The sequence below is a fragment of the Hemicordylus capensis genome, chromosome 1, assembly GCF_027244095.1.
Source record: "Hemicordylus capensis ecotype Gifberg chromosome 1, rHemCap1.1.pri, whole genome shotgun sequence".
Lineage (NCBI taxonomy): Eukaryota > Metazoa > Chordata > Lepidosauria > Squamata > Cordylidae > Hemicordylus > Hemicordylus capensis.
The window spans coordinates 100,230,721-100,243,386 of NC_069657.1; the positions used below are offsets into that span (position 1 = coordinate 100,230,721).

The window sequence follows — 12,666 nt, forward strand, 5'->3', positions numbered from 1 at the left end:
CAAGCAACATAGACGGAAGATCACAGAATTTTAAATGCACCTCAGGTCTCAGAACAAAATGCCCCTTCCCATGCCAAGACCAAGAGGAGCCTCTGAGAAAAAATAAATCAACAACCCATGCTACACCTAATTTTCAAACAAAGCTCACTAGCACATTTGTGACAAGAGACATGGCAGAGAAAAGTTGGTATTTAGTGGTGGTGGTAGAAAGTCTGTGTACAACCTCATTAACCTTATATTCATTCATTCATTCATTCAGTTATTACATGTCTATACTGCCCTATCCAAAGGCTCTGGGAAATCTTATTCTTTACTATAGCAGCCCTCCCCACCCCATTTTCCATCCAAATGGATGGTGATATATAAATAAGGATGCCTCTGAGTACCAGCTGCAGGGGAGTAATAGAAGGAGAGAGGGCATGTGTTCAACTCCTGCCTGTAGGCTTCCAGCGGCATCTGGTGGGCCACTGAGTGAAACAGGATGCTGGACTAGATGGGTCTTGGGCCTGATCCAGCAGGGCTGTTCTAATGTTCAAAGCCCTTGAAATGCAATAATCATGATGATCAGGGAAAGCAAGGACCACACCCAGTCTCCAGTACCTCTCTGAATAGCTGATAGGTGTGATTCCTGCTTTCTGAAGAAGGCTGTATCTGTGCTGTCTCAGCAGCAAGAATTGGGAGCAGGGAAGGAGGCAACATATGAGAAGTTCCTCATACAGCTGGAAATATATGTGCCTGCTTCCTTGCATGTAAGGGCCCTAGCTGGACCAGTGTAGTTCACATGCACATTAGTTTTTCAGCAGTTGGGTTTAACAGAATATTAATTTATTTCATCATATTACAACCTGCTCTTCCATGAGAAAGCTCAGAACAGCTTGTGAGAGGCTCCTAGGAGTCTCTCCTGTGCACTTGCTTAAATTCAATAATACTGGCACTCCCAGATCATTCACTAGGGCCGTTGTGAAGGTCTACAATTTACACAATGTGTAACATGTTGGTTTGTATTCTGGAAGGCAAAAAGTTTTCTCATGAGAAATCAGTTGCACCAGGAAGCCGTTTTGGTGGTTTAATCACAGCTTGGCGGTTTAACAGGTGTATGAGAGTTGATTCTGTTACAGGAGATTATATATAATTCAGGCTACAAAGGCTTTCAAGTTGCATTCCGAATGCTCCAGTTTCTTTTCACAAATGACAGCTTCAGCATTTATGTCTGATAAAGGATAGAACTGCTGGATCAGGCACAAGGCCCAACTGTTATTTTCCTCAGCTTGACTTGTATTTTTGAGCTGATATTATGGTAAAGTTATCTGAAAGATGGGTGTCAGATGTTTGGACAGGGTGGGAGGTGCAATTTCAGTGCTTGCCCTAGGCACTATTTCCCCTAGATACGCCTCTGGTTCCTACAACTCTACTCAGTTTGGTTCATAGTGTGAAGTTGATGGGGGGAGAACACACAAAATGCTCATAAGCTTAGTTTCTTTAAAGAAAGTAAGCTAAAAACCCTGAAGTTTTCCTATACACATTATAGTTTGTTTTTTAACATACTTTTTTTTTTTAAAAAAAAAAAGAACAATGCCACTGCTTTCAACTTGACTCTGACTCGTACAAGTTTCGAGAACACAAAACCCCCACGCTCTTTATCATCGTAGGGCTCTCCAGAATAATATCGTACTCGGGTGGCGGTTGCCTTGGTGACAGGAATCAGCTCAGCTGATGGCTTGAGGCAGCTGCACCAATCCAGCGGTGAAACACCGAATGATACTGACGAGATCAGGCAGGTGATTGGACAGTGATGGCGGTATGCGATTTAGGGGGGCGTGACAAAGATGAGGCAGAGTGGGTGGTTTTGGTTGGTGTTCTTTTTCTGTGCTTGAAATCTAACAAAGGAATTTCCCGGCCGGCTGCGTGCAGTGGAGAAAGAACAGCGCAGGTAAGGGAGAGTAATACCAGTATTTTAAGTGGGATGTGATGGGCATCTTATTGGAAATCATCAAGATATATATTTATAGTAAAGCGAGCGGACCGTTGATTTGTTTGCGATTAATGAACTACAATCGCTGGGGATTTCTCTCTCGGTTCCAAGGTGCACATGTGGTGCTGGCAGCTAGCAGCTGGAGGAGGACAACAGGTTTCATAACTCCTGCTTACAAAATGCAACACGAGCACATCCCTAGCTATACTTCTTTGTTTCTTCCACTTGAGCACTGGCCTTAGAAATCGGGGCTTTTAAAAGGTGACCATTTTGAAATCCTCTTCTGATAATTTGCTTCATAAATCAGACTAAACGCTATTTCCGCTTTCTTTGCCGGACATTCTAGTCTTTATTTATTTGCTAATTATTAATCCTAGATGGCTTGATTTCAGAAAATACTATTCGCATGGCTGGAAATAGGGTTCAGAGTTTGAACTGAGTTAGGGCTGAAACAGCCGGTCCCGTTGGCTCTGCAGTCCAGTGTGAGTGAAGCACCTCAGGGTCTTTATAGTGCCCGGGGGCAGGGGATTGCTTTGGTTACATATGTATTGTTATAAATGTTTTGTAATTACTATATATCTCCCGATCACTATATAAAAATTATTGATCTACTTTCAATAAATTTCATATTCACATATTTAGTGGTTTGTTTGTTTTTGGTTATATTAGGATCTCTTGTTTTTATGTACTATATTCCTTTCCCAGCATCACGCCAACTCAGTGCTATTCCCCACAGAGTGTGGGGCTGGGGTGGGAATCAGGCAGGTTGGTCTTGACTGTCCTATGTCTTCCGTGAGTGGGAAGGCTGCTGCCTAGTGTAGCTGCTGTTCACACTAGGGAGGAGGAAGTCAAAATGCTTTTGACTGGGTTCCTGCTTAAAGTACTTGAGATGCATTTTAAGTTGAAGTCTTTGGGATCAAGGTGTACTGGCAGCAAAGTGGGAAAACTGTGAGGACAGATTAAGCTTCTGGGTTGCCATTTATATCTTACCACTGTTGGGTAAAGAGCAAATCAAGCACTGTTTAATAGCTGTTGGTCAATTTCCCCCCAAACAGCTTTATATTAGTTAAAGGCAGTATTTCCTCTCTATAGAGTGTTTCCTCTATTTGTGTGCACACAAACATTTTAGATCCTGTTCAGGTTGAATTGGGAAGGCCTCACTCTTTATACATGTGTGCACACACTGCCTTGATACTGCTGCCCAGAACAAAATTCATTCCACACACACGGCTGGGGGAAAAAAAGTCCTTGCCAATTTGTTTTCTGCTCCAAACTAGGTGGGAGAGTAATAGTTATTTCTGTACATTTCACTGTAAAAAAACAGTTCTGCTTTTTAAAAAACAGTACAAATTCTATTGTGTGCTTCAGTGCTGTCAGTTTGCTGTTAGAGGATATCTTTCAAACATGATTCAAAATGCATTTTGATAGTGGCCTTGTTTATACAATGAAGTAACAATATATTGGCTTGGATGGCTGGAATAGCTTTTTCTTTACTCTGCACTCACCTTCTGAACTGGTATAACCACATAAGGAAAAGAAAGGGCACACTTATATCTGTAAAAACTTTCTAACATAGATACCATTATGTTGAGTTTCCACTTCTTGCTGCTAATGTTCCTCTGCTTTGGTTGCTGTGTGATAGTCAAGCTTTCAACAGGTGGAGCTTTATGGCAGGAACTTGTGCCAGCTGAATTTCTTCCTGTCGTACACAGGAACCCTTTCTTGTGGGGAAAATAAAGGTGGCAACCTGAGTAGTACTAGTAGAAATAATGAATTTGTGCTGATATCTATTAGCTTAAGTTCACTGTTCCTTCTAACAGGGATTCCCAGAATCCCCAGCTGCAATGGCTTTTGCTTGGGAATTATGGAAGCTGTAGTCAACAACATCTGGGAATCCCTGTTAGACGGAACACTGCTTAAGTCCAGTATAATTCTGGTGCAGCCGTGTCCATCTTCTCCCACTCTGGAAACTCTGGCTTCCTATAGAAGCAAGGCATGGTTAAGTTGGTGCCAAAAAGGAAGGAAGGAAGTTGGCCTCTGTTTGATCAAGAAGCTGAGCCATGAACTAATGTGAAATTTACCCCCCTGAATTCTCTGTATTCTTATTGTGTTGCTGAGATAGCAAAAATGTTTTCAAGACAAAGAAGCAGGGAAATTACACTGGCATAATTTAAGAATACATCTTGGAATGCAATCAAGGTCAAGTCCCAAATCAGTTATGTAGATCTGGCACAACCAAGCCCTTCTGTTTTGTGCTCCATCTGAATAGCAACTACCACACCTCTCCAAGTCCCAGTGCTGCCTCTTTGGGCTGGGGTGGGGGCAGAGGGGAGGGGAGGGAGCCAGGGTCACCATAGGCAGGTCCAACACTAAGTTTAAAATAAGTGAAAGGTTAATCACCAGCCCATGGTTTTCTCCATCTGTAAAGGTTTTGTCTCAACCAAAATCTCCACACCAGCACTTGGCAGCTGGTATTTAGTGCTAAATTCACCCCTTGGTTGGCTGTGAGTAAAGGAATCCTGCCCTTAGTGGTTCATGGTGGGTGTCAGTGTGGAAAGTAGTAATGCTCTCTCTCTTCCTCTAAAGTCCTTCCTCCCCTCACTAGCTTCATCCTGTCTTCCTTCAGCATTGCCTTCATTTTTCCCCTCCTTGCAATCTCAGCCCTCTCCTCCTCTCCCCGTGCAGGACTATCCAGAAAAGACTAGGAAGATCAACAAACTGGGTGGTTGCGAACCCGAGCACCTATTTGCAGGTAGCACCTGCATACACATGTTTCACACCACTTGAAAATACCAGAATACTTGTATTTAGCCACAAACAGAGCTCACTAGTTTTTCTTCTTCTCACTTTTTTTTTAAAGCAAGCCTTATTTCTCCCTTTCTCTCAATATAAACATTTCTGGGATATGTCCTTGGGCTGCAGTCCTATGTACTCAGCAGTTACTTGGGAGTAAGCCCCAATAAGTTCATTAATGCTTTAATTGGAATAAACTGTATAGAATTGGCTGCAATTCTGTGCAACATTTACTTGAGAGAATCCTTGAACAGATTTGAAAATTAAGCCATATTAATCACAAACCTGTCCAAAGAACTTATGCTGAGGACCTTGCCTTTCAATACCACTACTGCTCATTTTTCTTTTTTTGAGTAACACACAAAATAACCAACCAAGCAAACAAAAACTGGCATAAGGACTAAAGAGTGGTGGAGCTACTTGACTATTTTGGACTGGCCTGGTTTCCAAGCTGTGCTTGGTAGGTTGCCTTTAAAGAGAAGTCAATATCAGAATTCTTAAAAAGTAAAAACCTATTTCTGCATTAAAGACACACATTTCATACAGGGGAAGTTTGAAGTTGTCCAATTAGCAATTTCAGTTAAATTCTTTGTTTATTTGGAAGCTATAACCCCCCCCCACACACTTTTACCCTCAAGAGAGGCGAGAGAGTAAGAGAAACATAAGGGAGCTAACAAGAGGGAAGACAGGGGGCTGCTTGCTTGTTAGTAAAATAACTACCCAGACGAAGTGCTACTCCTCCATAAGTCCCCTCCCCATTCTCTAGATCTCTGAATGTTGTCAAGATTTGCTAGTGGCATTTTTAATTTTAAAGAAAAGAGTTCCCAGCAAATGCTAGAAAAATCATGTGCCTCATGAGGGCTTGGCTGAGGTGCTGAGTGAGGAGAAAAGGGCTGGTTTCCCACTGGAGAAGGGGAGGCTGGAGAAAGGTAGCTAGGTTTTGAACTCCATTTGCTTGCAGACTGAGTGTTTGCATCTTATTTTTTATTTATTTGATTTATATACTGCCCTTCCAAAAATGGCCCAGGGCGGTTTACATTTGGATCTTGCATTCAGATCTCCAGAGAGTTTGAACAGCCTGCTAGAAGGACCCTGGGAAATCCGATGACTGACTGGTTGGGGGTAGCGCTAGCCCCTGCCCACCCTTAGAGGGAACTGAGTATCAGAAATGGAGAATGTGAGCCCACAGTTCCAATTGCAAAGAGGGGAGCTTTCTGTGTTACCCCAGATTAGAGCAGTTCTAGCAACAGATGGGCGCCTTAACTTGGAACTTCTATTATTTTTAGAGCACGAATGAAAATGTAAAGCATCTTAACACTCATCTTAAACTGAAAGTTTTGAATTACTTAATTTCCAGGTGTTTTTAAAAAGGGAAACCTGATTAGATGCTGCAGGAAAGCGCTTACCCATTTTGGTTAAGTGGAGACTTCACATTCTTAGGGGTATACCTCTGTTGTAGAACCTTGTGTTCCAAGGCAGTCTGCCATCACCTTATTTATTGACTTTATTTGTATACTGCCCCAAACATACATATCTGGGAAGTTTACAACAACATAAACATGCCACTGCCCTGAGCATATTCCAGTGTAAAAAATAGTGCATTCATCTAATTTCAGTGACAGGATTGTGTATGCAGAATTTGGTATCTGTAGGTCATCGGGAAGTGCGACATTATTTTGCACAAACAAACTCTTCACAATATATAATAGATTGCAACAACAAATCTATCTTTCGAAGGCTAATTCCACTCAGTCCTGTGGGTTGACTGTACACTATCACACCAGCCAGGTATCTTCAGCTGTGAACCAAATGTGTACTAGAAAAGGACAAGCCCTCTGTCTGTTGTCTATTTGCCCTCTGTCTGTTGTCTAAGAGCCCCTGGTGGCACAGTGGTAAAACTGCTGCCCTGTAACCAGAAGGTTACAAGTTTGATCCTGACCAGGGGCTCAAGGTTGACTCAGCCTTCCATCCTTCCAAGGTCGGTAAAATGAGTACCCAGAATGTTGGGGGCAATATGCTAAATCATTGTAAACCGCTTAGAGAGCTCTGGCTATAGAGCGGTATATAAATGTAAGTGCTATTGCTATTGCTATTTTGGCACTATCCTTTAGTTGCAGGGTGCCCCCCCCCCGCCCAGACCCTGCTTTCAGGCTGTATCTATGGATTGAAATCCATGAATACAACCTGAAATTTAAATTTCAAAATTTAAATTTAAATCCCAACTTTCCCCAAGTGGGAACTTCTTGTACTTCTCTCTTTCTCAATTCTTTTATTGGGAGGACCCAATAGGAGGCCAGAACATACTTCACATGTATTCATATCTCACGTGTAGTATTTTTTGCTTGGGGGTTATGGGAGTTGTAGTCTTAAACATCTGAGAATCCCTGTTAGAGGGAACACTGCTCACATGCCTTTCCTACGCCTGTATCCTGAGTTCCTTTGTCTTGAGGTGCTGAGGATCAAACCTGGGAGTGGGAATTTATGCACATGAAGTATGTTCTGCCTGTGACTCTAAACAGGAGCTGCCAGTCGGAATAGACAATGCTAGGCTAGATGGACAAATAGTCTGACTTGATATAAAAGTGCTCCTTCTTCCAAAATGCTTCTCTGTGCAGTTGTCTTTATATTTTTATTATGTACTACATGGGAATTTTATATTTCAGGCAGCAATCAGGGAATGTGGATGGGAGACATGACTGGCTGTTATTAATTAATTGCATGTTCTGTGCATTCATTACAGGAGATGGTAGAATCTCAGGCTGCAGTGTGGTTTCATGTTTCTGAATACCCTTTACATAAGCTCATGAAGTAAAGAAGAATATCGGTCAGAATAGGGTCCCACACCACTACCACCAGATGTGCTGATTTACTATGTGGATTTTTAAAATGAATGGCGGGAAGCATTAAAAATATGCCCTTCCAGTTCAGCCTGAAGTGATACAGTCCAAAATTACTGACTCATTCTGCATAAAGTGTAGAATGCCTGAGTTTGTTTTTTATGTTGGGGTGCTTGAAGTATTTTGCAACATGAGCAAATGTCGAAGATGCATTATTTTGTAATGAATAAGTAGCTGGCCACCTTAAGTGACACAGTGGGGAAATGCTCGACTAACAAGCAGAAGGTTGCCAGTTCAAATCCCTGCTGGTATGTTTCCCAGACTATGGGAAACACCTATATTGGGCAGCGATACAGGAAGATGCTGAGAGGCATCATCTCATGGTGTGTGGAAAGAGGCAATGGTAAACCCCTCCTGTATTCTACCAAAAACAACCACAGGGCTCTGTGGGCGCCAGGAGTCGAGATCAACTTAACAGCACACTTTACTTAAGTAGCTGGCAGGAGCTCAGTCTAACTGAGATTGCTGTAGTTGTGAGGCAGGAAGGCTTCAATTTGAATCTTGTCTTAGCTTTGAATTCACTGAGTGGTCTTGTGCAAACCATTCTCTTTGATTGGCTTCCACATCTGCAAGGTAGGGATATCCAGAACTGCCTGAGAGAATGCATGGGACGATCTTTTAAATGCTAAATATTTATTGTTATTTTGGGGGATGGTATTCCACAACTTTGTCCTGTTCTATAAACAGGGGAGCTTACTTATTGGATTGTTTCTTCTCATGTAACTGTGTACTGAACACAATATATTGTGTGCTTGATTTTAATCTCTTGAAATTGCTTTTGTCTCATGAACTTAAGAAAAAGGTGAGATAACACAAAGTGAAGAACCGGTGTTTACTGTTTGTGTGGCTGGTAGGGATGTGCGAGCTGGTGCGCTGCGAGCTGGGCTTGACATCAAGGCAGCTTGGTCTGAGTCTGAACTGGACTGACTTCCCTGAAGGGGGGTGCCAGCCCAGGTTTGAACGAGACGGATCCCCGGTTGGAAGAACCAGCTCGTGGGCTGGCTGGGGGGGCGGGGGAGGGTTACTGGTAAAGGAGAATCAGGCAAGGATTCCCCTTTACAAGTAAAGGGCATTCCCAGTAAATGTGGGGTGGAGACAAGAGAAAGACTTCCTTTAAAATGCAGGAGATATCGGAGGTGGAGGCTCTTCCAGCATCCCCCCCTGGTGACACAAATGGCCTGTGCACATGCGCAGAGATAATGAAAATGGCCTCCATGCATGCCCAGAAGCCTGAACCGGGATGCAGCTGGCCTGGACTGTCATTTGGGAGGCCAGAGGGGGGTTGGAGAAGCCCTTACCACCACCTCCAATGTCTCTGCTTCCATGGCCACCATCCCTGACACTCCCAGCGCCTACGTTTTTAAAGGTAAAAGGAAGCCTTTCTCCTGCCCACACCCCACCCAACATTTACTGGGAACGTCCTTTGCTTGTATAGTCCTCCTGGCTGGAGGAGTATACCCCTTGAGCTGGCCCATGAATCGGTTTGGCCTGGTTCAGTGGCTGGACTGGACTCAGTTCGTCCAAGCCTAGACCAGGCCAAATCTGGTCCGGATCTGAACTGGCCAAATGGCCAGCTTGCACACCCCTAGTGGCTAGGTATTTATCCCTTGGCAAGGGATGGAGCCATAGCTCAGGAGAGAACAGCTGCTTTGCATGCAGAGGATCCGAGATTTATTGCCTGGCATGGCATCTCCAGGTAGGGCTGAGAGAGACTCCGGCCTGGAACCTTGTTGCTGCTTTCTGCCTGTGATAACTTTCTCAAAATGTAGCGAACGTTACCGTTCCACCCACTTCAAGTTCACACCACACCTTTGTTAATACAAAGATTGGATTCTCTGTTCCAGCTCCGCCCACAAAATACTTGTCTGTCAGCCCTGTTAACCAGATGAAACCTCCATGCTTAACATCAGTTTGCTTCTGAATATGAAATACTGGGATGAACAGGAGAATGCTGGGGTGCAAAACAAAAACAAAGCAGTGGGATATATTGGAGATCTTTGAGAACAATGTTTTAGACCTGAAAACTTTTCTATATTATATTTTTACCAATATCTTCCCAGCCAGAACCTATCTGGAACAAAATTCAATGGACAAGAACTGGCATTTTTATAAATAATGAATGTGGTGCAGAGGGAGTGTTAGAGACCCATGAGAACAATATTTTGGAGATGAATTATATGCGATATTAAAAATGTATTGGCCCCTTCACAGCCAAAAACAAATTTTAACAAAAGAAAGAAAGAAATTGGAACAAGTAATTTTGAAGGCATCAGACAGAGCCAGATTCATACCACACAGGATTATGTAGGAATGTGCAGTGATTCACAAAGCATCTACAAGTATCTGTGGAGGCTACATTCCAAAATGATGGGGAAGCCCATAAAAAAGTTAAACCCCTGGGGAGGTGTTTCAGTCCAAGGGTGTGTACCCCTTTCTTTGTGGTGACAGTGCTGAGAGGCTAATGTTGCAGCTCTCAACTTCCAGCTTTTGGTGTTTCCTACTTGAAGGTTACATGGATCTCCTCCTAACTTCTTTGCTCTCACTCTTCCTTGATCATTCAAAAGTGTGGGTAACAGTTTGAAAGATATTTGTGAAATTGCACAAACCTCAGAATAACACACACACAAAAGTAGTCCCCAAAGGGCTCACAGCTTAACGTCCGTTCCGGACAAATTGATGGAAAGCATCCTCAAGGATAAAATTGTAAAGCATATAGAAGAACAGGCCCTGCTGGGAGTGAACCAGCATGGCTTCCGCAAAGGTAAATCTTGCCTCACAAAACTTTTGGAGTTCTTTGAGAGTGTTAACAAGTGTGTGGATCATGGTGATCCAGTTAACATAGTATACCTGGACTTCCAGAAAACTTTTGACAAAGTTCCTCATCAAAGACTCCTGAGGAAACTTAGCAGTCATGGTATAAGGGAACAAGTACATGTGTGAATTGCTAACTGGTTGAAAGACAGGAAACAGAGGGTAGGTATCAATGGAGAGTTTTCACAATGGAGGAAAGTAAGAATTGGGGTCCCCCAGGAATCTGTACTGGGACTGGTGCTTTTTAATTTATTCATAAATGATTTAGAAGCAGGAGTAAGCAGCAAGGTGGCCAAATTTGCAGATGATACCAAACTCTTTTGGGTAGTGAAATCCAAAACAGATTGTGAGGATCTCCAAAAGGATCTATCCAAACTGGGGGAGTGGGCAACAAAGTGGCAAATGCAGTTTAGTGTTGGCAAGTGTAAAGTGATGCACATTGGGACGAAAAACCTCAACTTCAAGTATATGAAGATGGGACCTGAGCTGTCGGTGACTGACCAGGAGAGGGATCTTGGGGTCGTGGTGTGGGCTCATTGGAGGTGTCGACTCAATGTGTGGCAGCTGTGAAAAAGGCCAATTCCATACTAGGGATTGAAAATAAAACTGCTAATATTATAATGCCCTTATACAAAACTATGGTGTGACCACACTTGGAGTACTGCGTACAATTTAGGTCACTACATCTAAAAAAGGACATTGTAGAACTGGAAAAGGTGCAGAAAGGGGCAACCAAGATGATCAGGGGCCTAGAGCACCTTTCTTACGAGGCAAGACTACAACACCTGGGGCTATTTAGTTTAGAAAAAAAGATGACTGCGGGGAGACATGATAGAGAGATCTATAAAATCATGCATGGTGTAGAGAATGCGGATAGAGAGAAATTCTTTTCTCTCTCACATAACACTAGAACCAGGGGTCATCCCATGAAATTGATTGCTCGGAAAACTAGGACTAACAAACGGAAGTACTTTTTCACACAATGCATAATCCACTTGTGGAATTCTCTGCCACAAGATGTGGTGACAGCCAACAACCTGGATGGCTTTAAGAAGGGTTTGGATAACTTCATGGAGGAGAGGTCTATCAACGGCTACTAGTCGGAGGGCTGTGGGCCACCTCCAGCCTCAAAGGCAGGTGCCTCAACTCCTGCCTTGTGGTTTCCAGCAGCATCTGGTGGGCCACTATGTGAAACAGGATGCTGGACTAGATGGGCCTTGGGCCTGATCCAGCAGGACTGTTCTTATGTCCTTATGTTATGTAGAAGGTTGTCTCCCAGATAGCTTTTTAGGATGCTGATACACAATTCGCACACAAAGAAAAGCTCTGGTGAGCATTTATGTGCACATTAAACCTTTATCTTCATGAAATATTTTAGAGGGTACAGACACACCCTTCCTTTTGTTCTACTCTTGACAGGCCAAGAGTGAGCATTCTCACTTGTGGAAAAATGTGGAAAAATTTCCTCTCCTCCTCTACTTCTCTTGTACAATAGCAGGAGACTAAAAAAAAAAAAAAAAAAAAGCTTGGTCCAATCTCTTATCAGCTTCTTAGAAGACAGGTTGGTACTTGCTGTCTTGTTATCCAACAGATGTTCACAATGTAATAACTGTACTCTGCTCTATGGCCCCATTTGGACATACTGTGAAACCATGGGAAGATGAATCTGTGGCTAATCTCTGAAGCTGAGAAATATGCCACAGATGATTGATCAACTGCGGTTTGGCAACCTCTGGCTTCTGAGCAGAGGAGCCTCTCCCTCTTACTAGTCTGCCCAGGCTGCATCCCAGCAAGCTCCATTCCGCTTGCATCACCAGACAGTGGGCAAGGTGTCGGCTCCTCAGTAAAGCAGCAAGTATTGGCTAAGAGGAGGCATGCAAAGACATTTTGACCCTTTCCTGACACCACTTGCACCTCTGCCTTTGCAAGAACTCCCAATTAGGGATGTGCACGAAGATCTTCGGTGCCGATGGGGGGTAGCACTTTAAGGGCGGGGGAGGGTGTACTCACCCCTCCCGCTGCATTTCCCCTGCCGGCGCGCTGTCGTTTTGAAGCCCTTCGGGGCGGCAGCATTCCTCCCTGCTGCCCCGTTTCCCCCATCAGCCGGAAGTGGCCGGAAGTCACTAGCGCACGTGCGCACGTCGTGCGTGCGCGCGCACCCTTCTGCCATGTTTTTAAAATGATCGCAGAGGA

General features: G+C 43.7%; 2 protein-coding genes across 3 annotated transcripts in view; one reads left to right on the forward strand and one right to left on the reverse strand.

Annotated features, from left to right (window-relative positions):
• The window catches only part of NADSYN1 (NAD synthetase 1), a 50,650-nt gene extending 47,082 nt beyond the window's left edge, over positions 1 to 3,568 (reverse strand). Inside the window, exon 1 of the mRNA XM_053253801.1 lies at positions 3,553 to 3,568. The gene's annotated coding sequence lies outside the window, so the exon portion shown is untranslated. The remainder of the gene's footprint in view (positions 1 to 3,552) is intronic.
• DHCR7 (7-dehydrocholesterol reductase) overlaps positions 1,741 to 12,666 on the forward strand; it is a 37,429-nt gene continuing 26,503 nt past the window's right edge. Inside the window, exon 1 of one of the 2 annotated variants that reach the window (XM_053253816.1) lies at positions 1,741 to 1,774. In XM_053253816.1, the coding sequence (XP_053109791.1) occupies positions 1,756 to 1,774 (19 nt within the window). In that variant the 5' untranslated portion in view covers positions 1,741 to 1,755. The other variant, XM_053253824.1, reaches the window with a different exon arrangement.